The 19,749-nt window shown below is 40.5% G+C and overlaps 1 protein-coding gene across 1 annotated transcript in view; it reads left to right on the forward strand.

The window, feature by feature from the left end:
- Positions 1-19,749, forward strand: part of NR5A2 (nuclear receptor subfamily 5, group A, member 2) — an 83,383-nt gene that overhangs the window by 41,450 nt on the left and 22,184 nt on the right. The window contains exons 4-5 of the mRNA XM_009326166.1: positions 191-310; positions 13,461-13,608. Of these exons, the coding sequence (XP_009324441.1) occupies positions 191-310; positions 13,461-13,608 (268 nt within the window). The remainder of the gene's footprint in view (positions 1-190; positions 311-13,460; positions 13,609-19,749) is intronic.

Below are 19,749 nucleotides of genomic sequence, written 5' to 3' on the forward strand. Positions count from 1 at the left end.
TTTACAGCTAAGGGTTTCAGCAGTGCCCTATTTATTCAGCTGAGAATAGCAATTTTTGTGGATGAATAATTTTTGATAGCATTTCTGTTCTCATGATGTTAACCAGATGCTTGAAGAAGGACTGACTCCATAGTGTGATGTAAGACTTACTCCCAGAGTGATGCCACCAACATTCGTGTTTGCTTTACAGGTTGACGACCAAATGAAGTTGCTTCAGAACTGCTGGAGTGAACTCTTAATTCTAGATCACATTTACCGGCAAGTGGTACACGGGAAAGAAGGCTCCATCCTTCTGGTTACCGGGCAACAAGTGAGTATGTGGGCTCAGAGAAGCATTGATGTCTTTTTAATAATCATTTTCAAAATAGCAGGAGTTTAACAGGGTCAGAAGCACTCCTGTGTTCTCAGAGATTCTCCACAAATAATGTAGATAAAATGACTTGTGCACTCTGTTCCTAGTCTGCTGATTACAGTTAAACTTATAAAAGCAGATATAATCATATATACTTGTATACTTCAGTAATTGAAAAATAGCAGATGAGAAGTGTTTCTCAAGAAGTTGTATTTCCTTGGGGCTAAAATGGTTTCTGACAGCAACAACAACAAAACTCTCAAACCTGATGCTTTAGGTCTAAGCAATTACAGCTTATTTTCCCTTCAGAATTGTGGTTTACTCAAAAGAATCACTAGCTGGGTCAGAAACCTAAAGAACCTGCAGCTACTGCCTCAGAAATAGCTTGCTTTTAGAGAAGTATGCACATGCGTGAGAAACTGGGGAGCTGAGACATCTAATCCCAAGAAAATTATTTAGTCCACAGGCTAGAAATGCAGGTATTGTCTCAGGAGCTGCCTCAGGGTATGCACCCTGCAGTTTCTGCACAGCTTTCCAAGGGTTAGTTTTCTTCAGGTGTCAGATGCATAGATCTCCCAAAATGCAAGAGCAATAATCTGGCAAATATTAGGAAAACTGTGAGAAAACTCAAAGGAAGTCGAAAGTTTTGTCTCCCTCATACTTTCCAAAGCACAAAGAACTTGACAGTAACATAAGAACCTTATTCCTAAGATTCTTATTCTGGTTTTAACAGAAAAAAAATCACAGTATCAAAGAGAAGCAAAGTGTGCTTGTACATTATGTTCCTGATTCAAAGTGAAAACAAACGATGGCCCATTGGTATTTAAGTAGCTGCAAACTGAACTGCCTCGATTTATACACACATGGGAAAGGGCTCCTTTTTCTAAGATACGTCATTCGTGTCCGCATGTTGTGGAATCTGCTTACAGCTTTAGTTATAATTTTGAAACTGTAGCCATTTCTTAACACTAAGAACCAAGTTTTTGTAAGAATCAGAAGGAGAAATAACTGCTTGCATTTATGATTAAAAGGTGTACAATAGAAGGGAGAAATGATCAACTTGTCCAAGAAAAGAAGTGGGCACATTCAAATTCTAGCTATGGAACTGACTCCTGCACCTTTGTGGAAAGACACTAGCCTATCTGAGATAAAGCTATACTCCCTAATTGTATGAACAAAAATTAGTTTCATGACTCTCGATTTATATTGGTGCTATTGAGAAAACTACTGATCCCCTTTCCATTTCATCATCTGCAAAACATGGACAATTGTACCAGCAATTATTTTATTTACCACACAGGGTGCTTGCTTATTCCTTTGCTTATAAAGCTGTAAGTGTATTGACAGTTTTCTGTTCCTGAGAGAACTGCTAAATTAGTGTCTCATTTGTTATGTGATTAGCTAGTTTTTGAAGGTACTGAGTGCCTAAGTCCCACCGAAATCATTAGAGACATCTAAATACCCTTAAATTCTAGCCATTGTCCCCATTTTTCCGCAGTAATAATTCTTACTTCATTAGCCACTTTTATCTTTTCTTGCAAAAAAACCCCAGCTGTACATGATATCTCAAGGCAAAGCAGAGCATTTCATCGCTGTTGGACAACAGGTAGCAGGATGCTTATTAAATGTACTGCTTGCAAATCATCAGCTGTTTTTGGAAGTTGTATATTTCCAGGCAGAATTATATTCTCCAACTAAATTAAAGCCTGGCTAAACTGGACTGATTGCACCCATTTTTGCCCCAGGTTTGTCAAATAGATTTAATACATCCTCCTTTCAACCCAATTTTGCTTTCCTATGCCAAAGTTTGTGATTTTGAAGTTGGCGCAAGCACCCCCAGAGTCTCCCATCATCTTCTGCACATTCCTCTGCGCACTTAGGCTGCTTGGAGAGCAAGAAGCCATATTACGAGAACACCAAACAAGAACTCTACAGTCAGTCCGTCCCTTTCCTTATGGATGGACTCCTTCCCATTTCACGCTTGCTAACAGCTGGAGAACATACTCCCATGTACGCACCACAGATTCTCCTTGAGAAATAGGGAGACACCAGACCTGAAGTAAATATGCAGTCTCTGGCTGCTCTTTTTGAAACTGGAAAGAGTCTGAAATCGACACGTAATGCCACTGTATTGTCCTGATTTCATTCAGCTCTGGTCACTGTCACCCTGGATTAAAAGCCAGATTGCTTACAGGAGTGGGCACAGCTGCACGGGCTGCGCCTGCCCTCGCTGGGCTGTGCATGGCACGCATGCTCGCGGGAAGACCGCTGGTAGTTGAGGTATTGCAGAAATGCCGCTACTATGCCAGTACGCGAGTTGTATGCAATTTGTCATTCAAAAGCATTTACTTTAAAACATCTATTTAAATGATTTTCATGGGTGAAAATCATTCATTGAAGAACCTCTTTTATTTAGATAGACAAAGCCGGGTGAGCTAAGCAGAAGGTTTAAAATATCTAGAATTGCCAGAGCCACAAATCTTAAAATCACAGAATAATCCAGGCTTTGAAAACCCCCAAGGATGGAAACTGTACAACCTCCCCGCACAGCCAGCACCACTGCCCGACCGTCTTCATGGGGAGAAAGTTTTTTCCTTAGTTCTGGTCTAGGTCTCTTTTTTTTCAAGTTATACCCGATGCTGGTCACTCTCCTCCCCCTAGAGCCCTGCTGCAAAGCACAGAGCCTGGGAGACCTCGTTAGTAAAGACTGAGGCAAAGGCAGCCCTGAGTGCCTCAGCGTGGTCTGTGTTTGCTGCCACTAAATCACCAGCTGAACCCAGCAGCAGCCCCACAGTTTCCTTGTTCATCCCCTAACTAGCAATTTGACATCCCTTGCAAGTCTCAACTCTAGCTGAGCACTGGCTATTTTAACATCATCCCCACGTGCCTGGACAGTGCTTCTAAATTACTTGTTCTGAGCCGTTCCTGGCTTCAGCTGCTGTATGCTGCCTTTTCGCACTGTAGCTCAGTTGTGAGTTACTTGTTTAGCCAAGCTGATCCAATACAACGGCTTCTTCTCCTAAGCGTCAAGGAGGACCACCTTGGCACCATCAACTCAGTCTGCTGTCATTCTAAGACACAATGCCAGTTCAAATGTATTTATGAAAGGACAGTTATGACTGTGTCTGACTCCTCTGTGTTAACTGTAAAATAATCACGGAAAGCCACACTTCTAGACCCCGGCATTATGAGACTTTGCTGTTGCACTAAATGCTGCATACTTCCTTGTTGCTGCCCTGATCCTTTCAGTTCCTCCAGTAGAGAAAGGGAAATAACCATGCCACCATCTCATAAAAATTAATTGATTAAGGCGCGGAAAGCACTCTGACACTTCTGATGAAAAGTGCTGTAGATGTTTTTATTTACTGCTACCAGCAAAGCACTATGAGGAAAATTACAGTCAATCATCTGGCTTTCAAAGATATTAACTTTAAACTGAGAACCTGAGCTAGATAGCCTACTTTATTACCTGAGAGATCATGATTATTGTCACAAGTTAGCAAATTTAAGACCTCAGAAGCCTCACTCCTCGCTTTCATTAATATATCCCTCCATAAAAGCTGCTCATAAACACAGTCCTTTTTACAATCGCAATCAAAGGGGAAGCTGTAAGGGGGGCACTTATCACCACTTAATTAGAACATACCTGCTTTCTCCACTTAGGCTGCACAGCCTCTGTTCCTCAGACACAAAAGTCAAACTTCACCCAGTTCCCCAGGGCCATACACTGTCAGTTCTATACTAGGTACCTAAAATGGGCTAGTAGTTAGAAGTACACTCGATAATTTTCAATGCATTGGCTCAAAACCCATTACCTTGGGGCATTCCTATCACATTTCCATACATCTGCATTTCCCTCAAGCCATTGACTTATGAGTTTTACCCAGTGTCAATCCACTGTTCCCACTTTGATGGGGAAAAAGTGCAGTCAGCAACAAGGTAGCAAGCATTGGCCTTTGCACAAAAGACAACTGTGTTTTGTTTTATTTTGTTATTTATTTGGTTGGAGTTTCATAAATGTAGCTCTTTTTTGTGTATGTGTTTCAAAAGAGCACTTTTTTCAGATCATTACAATTCCTCGGCAATTCCTCAGAAACAAGTTCCTCCCGATGCTGCACACTTCATTTTCTGCACTAAGTACTGCCCCTCAGCAGTAGCAATTACCATTTCAAAAGGAAATAAAGTAGCACAAATGCATTTTACAACTCTCCAAATTTCATAATAGAAAACAGCTAAGGAGTGATTTGCAATGTGGTGGTTAATTGTAAATCATTGCCAATATGCTCTCCACACGCCAAGTTTCGTAGGCTTGCCATGCGGCATGTAATTTTAACAGACCATTTCTAATTACAGAACTTTAATTCCTCCAGCTTGAGCACTCTCCTTTTGTATCTTCTACACCAACAATGCACTGCCAGCTTCCAAGATCCAGCACGCACAGGGTAGATACTAAAGCTCCGTACAGAATACCATGGTTCATGCATTTTCATGTGGCAGTCAACACACAACACATGAGTTGTAGCCTCGGCTGCCCAGACACAAGCTGCTCATTTTGTTCATACCTATACTCTACTCACTGCTGCCAAATCTTCCCTCTGCTGAGTTTGGTCAAAGCCTTTCAGATTAAAAAGGCCGTCCAAAAACCCGCCTAAATCTCAGACTTTTTTGAGATTGTTGAAACTACTGATTTAGTTAAAGGCATCACGCAAATACACCTTTACACCTGGATTTGTAGTATAAAGCATAGCACCAGAGCAGAGCATGAGAGATAACCAAGATCTTGACAGTATTGTCTTTTGAAGCAAATCAAAATTTAAGTTCAGTTTAGATCAGAACTTTGTGGCTAGATGGTATACTTTGTAGATCTTTCAGCTGTACCTTATTGAAAGGTGGTGACGTGCGGCCCCGGGGAATTTTCCGTGGCAATGTAATCTCTGTTAGACTCACCCACTTGCAAAGGCGGCTTCTACTATCCCAGTGTAGCTGTATTTGCTGAGGCCTTTGGAGAATCTGTTTGTCTAGGGAACAGACTTGCAAGTTCAAGGAAAGATCACCTTGCCACTGAAAAGGCTCTCAAGAGGCAGCTGAACTTTCAAACAATTTTTACAGATGACTGTATCACAAAGAAAGATCACCCTTGCAGAAGTACCTCTGTTGTACAAAAAGTTACAGGAGCGTTAGAGGAAGGAGTGTCTCCGAAGGACAAGAGAAAGGAGCTGGCAAAAAAAGTAGATTAGGAAACAGGCTTTTTTTTGTTCATCCTAAGAAATGACTAAAAATACATACACTAGTCATAGGCTATCTAATGGAAAGCTATTACTTTTTCTGTTCTTGGAAATTAGTCATTTTTGTTTTATATATATATGTATTAAATTTTTTCCCCATTAGATTTGTGATCGCAGTCAGTGGGGCTTCATAGTTGCAACTGGCAGAAAAAGAGGTATTGGCATTTGGGGGCCAAATCTAGAAGTCCTTACATAGGCAAACAAACACAGGATTTGATTCAAGGTGGATACAAACAAGGTCAAGCAATCATTATTTTGCTGTTCAGTGTAGTATTTGTTCTCTTGTATCCAGGCTCGCACAGTTCCTCACTCTAGTGGTTTCTGCCTAAAGGAAAAGAAAACAAGGTTGTGCTAGCTGTTAGAAGTGCCTCATGCCTCATGAAGATATTATGCTAGCTGCTTTTTGGGGCTGAACTAGATGTTCTCAGTTAAACTAGGTAAAACACATCAAAATTCAGTTATAATCATGAAGTGCCCAATTCAGGTTTGTCCAAATATTCTTTAAACATTTGGAGCCTTCCAAGTAGCTATGGACACACCTGTGAACAAACTGATCCCACTTTACGTTTGCTTTACTATGTTGCCATGAAACCATCATAGCAGTATGGTTTTAAGTCTAAAATTCCAGTTCCAGTAAAAAGTCATGGAGAGGGCACCCAACATGGATCCTCGCACGCCAGAACTGTTCCATTTCCCACATGCTAACCGTTGTGTTCATAGGACACACACTTCTTTTATATTCTGTACACACTGCTCCCATAAAGAGAACAACAGCTATTTGCCTGGAGTCTGGCAGCGTTTCTTCAAGGCTGCTAGTCCTCCATACAAGTCCCATACTAGTGAACTAATTTCTCCATATAAATTCATGTAAAGTCCCATATTTGATTTTAAGCTTGCCCAACATGAGAGACAAGTTGTTCAGAGACCCAACTCAAAGAAGAAATCACCACATCAGTCTGTCCCAACCACCTATTGGAGAAGCGATGGGATTCAAAGTGAGCACATCCAGCCTTCCATTGACGGGAAAGGATTTAAAATAGTAGAGTAGAAATTTGTGTCAGATAAGAGGGTAGTAAGGGGAAATGAACTTACATGGTTAAAAGCTCCTGAAGAAACAGTCTGAGTTAGCACAGCCCTTGTGATGTTGCCTAAACATTCACAGAAAGATTTCCAGTGCTGGTCTGTCTTCTGATGAAGTTTATGGATGTTCAAACTCAGCAGTGATTCCATACCATCTCATCTCTATATAAAACACAAAGTGCATTGCAACACTTCAGTAAACAAATGGATTCTGTTGTACTCTAGGTTAGCTATGTTCTGCACATTCCTTTAACGTCTTCATAGTAGTAATTTGGAGAACCCAATAGTCACCATTACTAGAGTGGAAAATTTAATGGTACTGATTAAAATAGCTATCTGCATGAAACTTAATACTTTTATTATTATGTGTTTTATAACATAAATATATCTACTATAAATGAATCTATATATGATCGACTACAGGGCATAGAATTTTTCCAGTCTCAATGTACTAGTTTTTCTGAAACTAAGTCAGACAAAGTAAATGCAGTACTTTGGAGTGTTACTATTTGCATATTATAGCTAATTAGCAAGCACAATAACATCATCCTAGGGGAAAGGTCCACTGGCAACTTAATTCATTATCTTCTATTATTGTGTATCATGTTAAAATGACAAGGATCTTACGCTGTATAAGTCATCACAATTTTAATTAATATATCCAAACCTGATATAAGCTTACCTGCTGGTTTTGTCCATGCTGAGTCCTCCTCAATTTTTCTACATAGGCGCCTCTTCAAAGTGTTTTTCCATGTGCATTTGCTTAGAAACGTAACACAAATACTGCTTTAAATGTTTTTAATGAAAGTATTAATTATATGAAAAGCTCAAAATGAGTTTAATAACCACTGTAGTTGCCACTGAAATATATATTTCAGGAAACAGTGGAAGAGTAATTATGGTTGTGATAGTAAATTAACTTGCTTGCTATATATACGCTGTGCTGAATGCGTCCTTCTGAGAGAAAGGCTCATCCACCCACATAGCCATACGCTAGAGCCAACGCACAGGCTCTCAGCAGGGTCAGGACTTCAAAACCCAGGGCAGACCATTGCAGGCCACTCCCCAGGCTCTCAGCGCCGTTTGTAACGGAGGAGGGAGCGGTGGGGGAGCAGCCCCCCGTCAGCAGCAGCCAGCTGTGCTGGCCAGGGTTGCACGGAGCAGGGCGGGAGGAGCGGGACGGTCCCTTCGCTGCACCTAGGCACCCACTGCCTCCTTTGCCTTTGTGCCCCAAACACACGGTCATCTAATTTATTAAATTAAATATGAAATCAATCTTTCACTAACCTGAACTACCGTAGCCTGCTAGAACACTTGTTCATTGCACAGGTACTGTACACAGCCACGGCAGGGGCACAATTCCTGTTCTGGCTGAAAGGAATGTCATTCAGTGATAGTCGGTACCTGGTAACAGCCATCAACAAGTAAAATCACTCTAATCCTATATTCTGGAGACTGTTGCAAGCTTGCTGAAGCATTGAAAATGGATGGTACGGTTCCACACAGCATTTCCACATGCCGTATGACCCCACTGTCATATCCTACAAATCAAACACAATTTAATTTTAGAAGAAGGAAGGAACCTGATTCCACCATTAAATGTTAGGCTCCGTTTTGTGGGCATAGGGAGGAGGCGATACCAGAGGCCACCACCTGACTCCACCAGAAAGTTTCAGTCTGAGCCCAGTGAAACCAGGGATTTGGCTTCAAGAATCATTCATTACCATGATAAATCATTTGCAAAACAAAAAAGCGCAAGTGCTCCCTGCATTTCTGGCCTTCAGCCTCACCATTTATTTAGCCCAGGGTATAGTTTCATGTTGTAAAAAAGGTTTGTCTTTTGTTCTGCCTTGAACAATATCTCACTGTGTTAAATGAGACCTTCATGTGAGAAAAAACATGCAGAATTAGTCACTTCCATCTCTCTTACCTCTCTATCAGTTGAGCGGTTATTTGATAGCAGAATATCTAAATGCTGCTGAACTCCAAGTACTTTACCATGATATATTGTTTTAAAGTAGAATTTTCATAAACATTCAACACTGGCCTAACTTGCTTTCACTGACATTAAAGGGATTTGGACTTTTAAGTTACTCTCACCTGTATCAATAAAAGGATTCAGAAAAAATACGCAGTATTGCCATGTCTTTCTGCAGTCCCATTTCAGTTATGGTCCTCTTACTATCAGCTTTTTTATTTCTTTTCCTTTGCTGCTAGTGCCTCTGTACTGCCCTGCCCTCTCGCAGAGCCCGCGGCCTCGTCCGCCCAGCCCTTACCTCTGCAACGCAGGGAGCAGGGAAGGCCAGCAGCCAACGGGGTGGTGACTCTAGGAGGTAGCCTTGAGGAATGCTGAGGAGGGAGGTGTGACACAAATGCCGCCTGTCCAAGGGACTTACGCACATTTTTCTGCTTGGGTTTCCCAGCTGGAAGTTCCCTCCTAGAGAAGCACTAAGCAAATCCTTCCTCTCCAAACCAAGCCAAAGGTCCCCCCCCTTTCTGCCCAATACTCATGATCAGAAGATATCCACAAGATGTGCCAGGTTTACCTGAAGAAACTTGATATTTCTCACTTTCAGAAAGATGCCCCAGTTGCTAGGCTATAGCCTTATTTATTTCATGCGTTCTTTGGACGGGAGATTTGACCCCAGATTTCCCATATCGTGGTCGCTACCAAATCCCACCTTGGGTATTTTTGCTGCCTTAGGTAGGTGAAAGCCACATAGTCCGTGAATCTAAAAAGAGCTGTAGCGTGAGCTGGACGCAGAGTTACTTACCACTGTCGTGACTTGGGCAGTCCTGGCCATGCCTAAAGGCAGTGAGGGCTTTAAGCACAAAGTTAGGTGGCAGCAGAGCAGGGTTTTTAAGTATCTAATTTTAGATTTAAGCACTTCAGTTAGCAAATAGTATACTACAGCACAGCCTGCAGTATAGCATACATGGGGATGTCCATGCTAACCTTAAACATGCCCGTTTAAGCACCAGAATGGCAAGAACAGGCAGCAGTGTAAATTATTCAGTGCTGTTCTGTCTGCAGTGCTTCGGTACCAAGCTAACCCAATTAAGCCTCTATCATTACTTCTTCATCATTACGATATTCATCATGCAAGATCGCACTGTGTACCGGTACATGAGGAATTCACACCGCCATTTGCCTGTGCAGCTGTAACTTTATGCCCAACATTTTACTTCTGAATTAGGTAATGTGGAAGCTTCGCCAAAGCTGCTGTTTTCAAAAATGCCAGTCAACATACCATCTTCAATGTCAAAATCAACTGTGAAATGTAATACTATTAATTGGGAAGCAAGAATAATTTATTTCAGTTGCGGATTTGATTTTACCAAATGAAATTAATGGTACAATATAAAGTAAATGCTAAGACTTCCGTATGCAATTCAGCGTTTTGCTCAAGGTCCAGGCTGTCTTAGTCTTTGTCTTTTAAAAGCATTTTTCATCATGAATTGGAAGGTAAAAGAATTAATACACCTTTTAGTATCAATTTCTTCATACAGGACCAAGCAAGCAGGACAGCATACTCTTTAATGTGACCACCTTTTCAGAACAGACATTAATGGAGGCTTTTTCATGCACAGTTGATTTTGTATAAACTGATTGACACCTTTGGGGGTCGTCTTTCTACTGACTCATAATTTTGCTCACTCTTGAAAAAAGCCTTCTGCACACCCAGTATTCTCTAGTTAAAGCTGAAAATTCAACTCATCATATTTACACAATAAAAAAAATCCATTCTGCGTTGTTTTTAATTGCAAATCCTACTCAAGGGACCAATTCTCCTGCTTAGGAGGCAGCCCTGTGCCTTCTACTAGAGAACCAACTGCAGTCAATTATGGTAATGAAATGTCAATAAATATAAAAATTTAATACAGCCTGCTCTTGGTGAGTGGCAGATGAGGACTTGCCTCCCAGACAAATTTGCTGGTGCTGCAAATACTAAATGCACCTGAAAGAGTAGCAGGTTGCCTGAGAGCTCTCCAGTAGAGGGATGGTGGGAGATCCAGGCATCTACTGGGTTTTTCCATTATGGCATAATCGCTGCACTAAGGCCACTGATATTCTTGACATCCAGACATCTTAACTTCTTATTTTGAAGCAAATAGCGTATTTCCCCCCCAACTGGAACCTCAGTGAGGGATTTTGAGCTTTTTCCGCCCTCGAAAATTACAAAAGGGAAATTAAGTTGTGAAAGTTGATATTTGTATGTGACCAGTTTCTCAATATGAAGTAGCTGAATCGTGTCACTATATTAAACTGCTGTTCGAGTAAAAAGTATTTGAGGTATGTTACTTTTTTTTTTCTTATTATTTATATAAGTATATATACTTATATAAAAAGAAATATGTATATGTGTGTGTGTATATATATATATAGAGAGAGAAAAATAACAGATGAATAGAAACCAGTTTAGGAAAGATGGTTTGGCTGGGATTTCCAAAGACTAGATCCTAGTTTCGTCACAGATTTCTTTGGCCCTGAGTAAGCAATTTAATGTCACTACTTCAGTTTTCCCAGGTGTAAAAGAGAGCAATAAAACCTACCTCACAGGATACTTAGGCATAATCTGTTGACTTAAGTGAAACATAAGCACAGCTTTAAATGCTTTATGGAGTTGGAGCAGTGTTATTCTTAACATCCATACAAAAAGTGTAACTTCATTTTTCCTGTACAGTTGCTTCAATCAATGTCTTGGGAGCACTAAGAGTACATATAAATAAAATGTCTCATTAAAAGTCAGTAACCTATTGATTAAATTAAGGTCATCACTAGGAGTAGTCATTTTTAGTTCCTTTCAATCATCTATCTGTCTTTCCTGGCTGAAATTTTGTCACGTTTAAAGTCTTTCAGGTTTTTTTTCTTGCTTTACTGCTGTTTATACTTGAGCAAAATCAATTCAATAGTTTTAAAATCAAAAAAACATATTTCAAAAATATATGTTCCGTAACAGTTATTTAAAAAACAGATTTTAAGGGATCAGTGCCTGGAAACAAAATTTTGCAGTATTGGTTTGTTTCCTCTGATGATACCTGGCCGTTCTTTATTAACTACTTCATTATGGGAGACCTTAAAGATGGGATTAGAGCACCGATACCTTCAAACACATCATTAACCCGAAGTGTGCACTTACCATTGTGCCTAGTCTTAGTTTAGAGCCAGACTTCACTTATGTGTGCTTGCATGATGTATGGTTAGTAATTTCCCTGTTGTTAGGAGGGCTCCTAAAAGAGAAAGCTTTTTTTAATATTAGAGTAGCCAGGCAAGAAAAGAATTTTTTCAAATGTAAAAGAATTTTTTACGGCCATCTGCATGGGTGTTTAGATCTCAGCCAGTTGGCCCGGAGCAGTTCAACACAGGAGCAAGCAACACACCTGGCCATTTTCATGGGACAGCGGCGCTTGCAGGGGATATGTAACACGCTGATGAAAACACGGCTGAGCTGGAGGCGTTTCAGCTGAGGCAGTTGCTCAGATCACCCCGGTTCCCGACACACCAGCTGCACCCTGCTCCACGCCGCTGTCGCTGCACTGGAGCTGCCCGGTCTCACAGCCGCCAGCCCTGTCTCGGAGCCAGCTCACCCCGGCCCCAGCCCCTGCGCTTCACCGTCGCACCGCGGCGGTCCCGCAGGCTGAGTACCCGAGCACTTCTCCGCCGGTCACCGTCCCGTGACAAAGCGTGCACCTCTTCAGAGCGGCAGAGGCTGGTACGGCCATCTGCATGGAAACGCCCCCCTAACGGGACCGGCATTAGCCAGAAAAGTTTCAGCGGGCGAGCAGCGGGGAGGTTGCCCGAGATTCAAGGATCGCCCAGGGGTGTGTCAGCTATGACAGGCTTTAAGTATACTTTGCTTGTGACTATCACCTTTTTTAATGTGGTGCGTTAATTCTAGCTTTCTGTTGGATCTCTATATACAAGCGCTACTTGGGAAAGCTCATAGGCAGGTCAGCCTCCCCCGAGAACAAATGGGCATCACAACGAGGGCAGCGGACCCCCGGAGCAGTCCTGCTTTCTTCTGTGCCCCGGCGAAAGTAATTCCGTGCCCTGCGGTTGCTGCTCGGGACAGTGCGAGTGCAGCTGGCCGGTGTCACGCACCTGCCTGCTCCCCCTTCGCTAGCCGGGGAGGACTCGCCAGAGCAAGTCCGTTGGAACCCACTCCAACAAATACCACGATTTTGTGTAGCTAAGGAGAACAGAAACCACCCGCACAATACCTCCGTTTCCTGTGGGAATACACCGACATTTCTGGGCTTGAATAGATGTTTCTGGCCAAGTTACGGACGCTGGACCGTTTCCCATGAATACCGTTATGTCCCTCTGGACTAATACGCCCAGCATAGGTGCAAAGCTCACTTCATCAGTCTTTCTTTGCAGGATCACACAATTACAGTGAGAAAAAAAGACACCAAATGAATAGAACAAACTGATAGGGGGACAGCTACCAATGCCATAAGCAGTTGTCATATATAAAGCTTCTAAAAAAAAGCTAATACAGACAAACCAGCATTCACGCTGACGTGACATACCATTAAGATATATAGTTTAATAATATTTTCACTATATACCATTGTCCTGAAATAGGTTTGTATATAAAATCATCTTGACTTGATAACATCATTAAATTGAGAGTGATTCTTTTAACCAGGAGTATCCCGGTTGTATGTGATTGCTTGGAACGTTCTGAAGTGGTTCTGCGGGCGTGACAACCAGACAGAAGTACAATTCTCTTTTACAGGTGGATTATTCCGTAATAGCATCCCAAGCTGGAGCCACCCTCAACAATCTTATGAGCCATGCACAAGAACTGGTAGCGAAGCTTCGTTCCCTGCAGTTTGATCTACGAGAATTTGTATGTCTCAAATTCCTGGTGCTGTTTAGTTTAGGTAGGTACACTCTACTCTTCACACCTTACTTAATAGTGTTGTTATTTTTTGCTAGAAACATTGAGAATATTTTGCTTTGCTTAATGTTTTCCTGAAAAACACGATTTTGAAATATATTTAATGAGGTTCACAGTAATCTGAGGACTATCTTTTAATTAACACTTGCAGGAAAATTACATGTAAGGATTAAAAGTGGGTTTCTGTGGAAATTACTCCTAAGGCCTATGGAATTAAATAAAGTATTACAAGTTTTCTGTATTTCTGTATGTGATTTCTGAATATTGTAGAGCAAGGATAAAATTCTATTAGAAATTCTAGAGAGCAGCAGAAAATACAGATTGCCATGTTTTTCTGTGGTATCGAATATAGTTACGTAAAGCAGATGGAGTGGGGATATGGTTGAAATATCCCTCTTTTTCAAAGGCATCTGTGGTAAGTATAAACAATCTTCTTTGCATATGATGGCTGTCACATCGTAATCCATAAATCAGGAATGTATCTTATAGTTTTTAAAGAGTGAAAGGAACTCTTAAAGTGCAAATTAACGATAACAGCTTTACGACAGATCTGGCTAGGAAATAACCTTTAAAGAGAAGATTGTTTTGTAGTAGTGGAGAGGACATAGAATGGGAAAGATACCTATGCAAGACAAATCAGTTAAACCAGTGCCCTCCAATGAATCAGTCAAGAAAAATCACCGGTGCCAGGAATAAAAAAAGGCTTAGGGAGATGGATTCCTATTGACTTCATAGGAACAGATTTTTCAGGCTTGCGCTTTGTTGACTTAATAAAGCTGGTCTAAATAAACTTTGGCCAAGTGAATTTTTATTTACTGGCAGACAGTTGAAAGGAGAGACTTAAAAACATAAACAAGGTCAGATCCAGCCATACCTCCATAGCCAAAACTCCCGGTTTACTCAAAAGGTATTTTGTCTACAAAGAGAGTGAACAGTTGAGCCAAGCACAACAATGAAAGAATCAGCAGTAGTGACATTTAGTAATGATTTTCTTTAATTTTCAGTTTTAAAAAAAAAAATTATTCTGCAAAGGAATAAAATTCTACAAAGAAATTATTATAATACAATTGCAATTATACTAAAAGGAACAGTTTTGGTTACACTGTAAAGTGCCAATTACTGTCTTAAACATATCCCTCCATGTGGTGTTTATAGAATTTGAACCGGCTTTGGAAAATTTTAGATGAAGCTCTCTAAATACAGGGAGCATAAAAGATCAATACTTCAGAGGTATAGGACACAGAACATGTAGAAAAAAATAAGAATAATTAAAAAAATTAGAATGATGCTAACAGAATGGACTGTTATGAAGTTTGTACATTCTGAATCCTAGGAGGAGATGATGGATTTACCTGGTAACTATTAGCATTTTGTATTCAGGGCTTCGTCACTTTCCACGTCTTAGATTCAGAGAAGGAAAAGCAAGCCATCTGTTGCAGAAATTATGTTTTATGAATTAATGTAATGAATAACAAGAATTCAGATTTCCCAATTCCTAATAATTAGGTTTTTCAGTCATTATACAGTGGCACAGAAACGTCTAAAGAGCCTGTAGCTTTCCTCTGATCAAATATTTAGAGAATTCATCTCAGTTCAGTGATATTTTAAATTAGCTGAATAAGCAAAGTGCATTTGGAAAATTCTCACATTTAGGTGGCCTTTTTGTTTGATCGCTTTCATCACCTCTTCAAGTATTTTGCATTGATTTAGGAATCATTCTTACACCTTTAGCTCTTCTAATTCTGCCAGGAACTGTGCTTAACTTCTGAAGCAGCTGGGCAGGAATACCTTGCAAGCTTGTACCGAGCCAGGTTATCCAGTTTTTCTCTCATTTATGCTACTATAAAAAGTGCCAATTCTGCTGCTAATAGGAGCCTTGTAGTCACATCACTTGCATATAGAAGTGATGTAGCTAAGGACGGTTCAACACCTTTGAAACCGATTAGTTCCATTATTTAGCATACCGCGTAATTCAATTTGCTGATAGTCAAAGCTAGATGTTATCCTGCAAAGAGTTAAATGCAAAGAGTAAAATGTAAAGACATTACCACTTGACCCACAGGAGTGAGGCAAATATTCAATGAGAATGATGACAAAACTGAAATGAAAAACACAGATACCCTTTCCAGCTAAGTACTTACGTTTGTGCCCAAAAGTATGAATGAATTGTCTGGCTGAAGTTAGTAAGACGCCTCACATCCTAAAAGTGAGTCAGGTTTTTGAAGACATTGAAGTGCCTGACAACGCTGGTAGGCATTCTGCAGGGCTGTCAAAACTAGCTAAGCATCAAATTCTACATAAATAACCAGGAGCAGTTGTTGCACCTAAGTATCTAGGTGCATTTGACACATATCTACATCTCTTAGGCATCTCAACAGAAAACTGGTCTTAATGCCAAAGATGTATCGCTTAATCAAAAAAATATTTCAAAAACCTCATCCGGGTCCTGTTGAAAATCTGGTCCTGTAATGTTTAATGGAATAAAAAGTGCTTCAAGACATACCAGCCTTTTTACATTTCTAAGGATGTTCACGCCACAGTGTTAACCCGACCAATAAAACCTTATGCTATTATTCTGTAGTATAGTGCTTGGTTGAAAAATAAATGTCTAATATAAAGCCTCTCAAAGGCAACACAAAGTCAATAATCCACAGAACTAATTTATTGAGAAGAAGCTGTTTGTTTTTTATAACCATGCAGATACGAGGCTGCCTTGTAAAGCTGTTTGTTATTCATGGCTGTAGCGTATTGTCTCTCTCTTCGCAAGATGGCAATCTCCTTCAGGGCAAAGAACTTTGTCTCTGCCTTTTTTCCTAACATTTCAGAAGTGATTATCTTAGTGAACTAACAGTAAAATAATGTTCAAAACCCAAAGCACTTACAATAATTTTTCAAAACACAATTAAATCATATAAGTTTTTCTTGCTAGATTTTAAATGAGAGAGGTAATTGTTTGTTATCTACTCATCAGAGTTTATACAGGAAAATGCTTTTGATTGATGGCAGCATTAAAGAAGATGCTGTTAAAGCTTAGACAGATGCATATTTATTGTAGCCTTTGTGGCTAGCGGTGCACAACTCTTCCTGCAGTCAAACTGCATATACCCACCCCAGTGAGCGATACACCCCGGCACAGGAGCTCAGTTCCTTTCTCCAGTGGGCCGTCTAGTCTGCCTGGGCCCGTCTGGCCAACACTGCCACAGACATAACGATACAGTGACTTGGGGATTATTCAATAAGCCAGAAGAGTTTGGTAACTAGTTTCTTAAGCGTGACACCTCTTTAGTTTTGTTCTATATAGTATTAATATATGTAGAGTTAGGTAACTTCTAAATTCCCTCCATCAGTTATAAAAAGCAAGTGCCTTTACAGCTAGGTAGTTCTCACCTCTCTGTAGGTAAAAGTATCCTTTCATCCCCATGGATCTTCATACTTCAGTGATTGTCTGCCTACCCTCGGTGGTTCCTCATGCCATCCTTCAGTCCAATCACTGCCAATCTCTGGAGAGGGGCAAGTCCGTCACACCCGGACTATTGTTCTCAGAAGATAACCAGTCAGCTGAATCAGTCCTTTAGCTCTTGTGCTCCTACAGGTTAAAAAGTCAGAGCACAAATGAGTCCTTACAACCGGCATAATCATCACAATCACACTGGAGATTACCGTCTTGTGCATGGTTCGGACTCGGCTGTATTTTAGATTAACAAGAGCCTTGACTCATAAGGGCATTAAACCACCGGCAGAGACCCCTTCCTTCACAGCTTCGCTGCACCATCAGTGGTCAGTCAATTACTCCCTCAAGACATTAGAATTTTGGACTAAATTTAAATTCCATCACATAACTCTGATCCACTTACATGATCTACAGATCTACTACACTAGTCCGTCAGGGTTCCCTTAAAGAATCACAGCCTTTCTGTGAGTCGGTCCTCTGTGGCAATTCCCTCGCTGCGTACCTCCTCACTACACGTAAACAAACGTATGTCGCTTTTCTCCCTCACTGCACACCAGAACAGCGTTACACAAACCAACCAGTCTAATTGACAACTGTGATCGCAGTAAAGCAAATGGAAACAGGTCTTGTGATCAAAATCGCCCTTCACAGTTTTGGTTGTGTAGCCTGGTATAACTGCTAAGCCGTCTTCTAGTCACTTCTTCCCCTACTTGATCTCTGATGGACATGTCTGAATTCTGTACCAACATCTGTCTTTGCTGCAAATGATACGCTAGATGCCGATTGAATGTTTTGTTTGAAGATGAGCTGGATTTCTGAAGGCAAAGCATTTTATTGCAAAGGAGCAATCCATCTACCAGCTTGATTTATTTGAAAGAGGTTTTCTGTTCAGGTGGCCTAGAAATAGCAATTTCTGTTATCAATCTCCATTTCAATTATCTTGCGGTATTAGCTTGCTTTGAAGTAAATCAGGACACCAGTTCTGATAGCAATTATCCTTACCCACCTTTCTTTCACTGAGGTTTACATCATATTTGCAACCGCCAAAACATGCCTGTTTTGTGGGGGCATCGTTCCTGTGTTTTCACATGTAGAGGTATTCTCCCCTTAATTCCAACTAAGGGAGTGAAGGTAGTCAACATACCAAACCACAGCTTAACTCAGACATATCAGCCAATTTTTTTTTCCATAATCTGAAGATAGGCGGTTAAAAAATTAAGTAGCTCAAGAGATATGCAAACCCGGATTTTCTTGACTACTTAGTTGCATTTGACAGGTTTCTTTCACGCAAAAAGAACCAAGACAGAGCCATGAGAATTCAGCAATTGTCATCACACTGCTGATGGAAAGTTAGTGACCGGGCACATGTTGCAAAACTGGGAAAGAAAGAAATCTTTGACAGATCTGAGTATTCAACCTACATTTAACGCTACTTCTGCAGGTTTTATTCTTTACGAACTCGTCCAAAACATGGAAAGAGAGCATCTGAGAAAGATGCTGATCACATAGTTGTATAACTGTTTATCAAATTTACCACTAAATGAGAATAAAAATATCTGGCTTTCCCAAAGCTAGCCAAATTGAGGATAATGCAATTTCTTTACCCTAATCCCAGAGTAATAATACACCTAATTATTCTATAGCATGTAACCAGTATAGCCCACAGTACACTTTCTCAAGAAGTAGGCCTAAAAATAAATACAAATTGTTTTTTTATCTTTAATAATTGCTGGTTTGAATCAAGATACACTACAGATAGAAAAAGCAAATGTGTCAGTTTATCAGCCCCTTCGAATTTTCATTGCCAAATTTGACATTAGTTTGGAAACTCCTTTCTTTGTCATAAATCAGAATTAGATATTTAAAAAAAAAACCCGCCACCCCACATGTGCTGTTGAATTCTCTAATTCTGGGGCTGAAATAGGTTGGCATGCTCCACTGGGGTGAAATTTTGGCCTCACTAAAGCCAAAGAGAATTTTGCACTGTTTTTACTGGAGCCAAAATTTGTCTCACCGTTTCTTTGATTTGCTTCCTATCGCAGAATAAAGTTCAGATCAATTTTTCAGCAATTAAATTTGCTAAATGACTAAATTTAAACGATGTTTGAAGAACCAAATGAGTGCCTTACATGGGATACTTTCTGTCATCTTCTGACACAACAGATCTCTTCATTTTACCATCCAGTAGCTTCACAGACTGTTCACTTAACCTGAAATCAGCCATTGTTCTCTCTTTACCAAAACTTCCCATTTGTCCTGCTAGTTTTTATTATCTGAACTCAGCAAGGATGATTTGTCAAACCTCCCATCAGAGCAGTTTGTAAAGTGAAATGCCAATAGGAAGAAAGTTAGACATCATTTGACCCATGTCCAGGCACTCGTCTGCCTGTGGAGCTAAATGCTAGACTAGGCAGCAGCTGACTGGTACTGCTCCCTTATCATTGTCAGGACACAGATAAATGTACTTCACTTAAGAAATGAAGGCTTTATCAATGGACAAATAATTGCAGAGCCACTATTGATCTCACATCTCGCTTAACATGAGACAGGAGGGTCCTGTAGAAATGGTAAACATTTAATTGCTGTGGATGGCAAACAATGGACTCCTGCTTAAACAAAAACAAACAAAACAAAACAAAAAAGAACTCAGTTTTCAAACAAACCACAGCTTTA

The sequence above is a fragment of the Pygoscelis adeliae genome, unplaced genomic scaffold (assembly GCF_000699105.1).
Source record: "Pygoscelis adeliae isolate BGI_AS28 unplaced genomic scaffold, ASM69910v1 Scaffold256, whole genome shotgun sequence".
NCBI lineage: Eukaryota > Metazoa > Chordata > Aves > Sphenisciformes > Spheniscidae > Pygoscelis > Pygoscelis adeliae.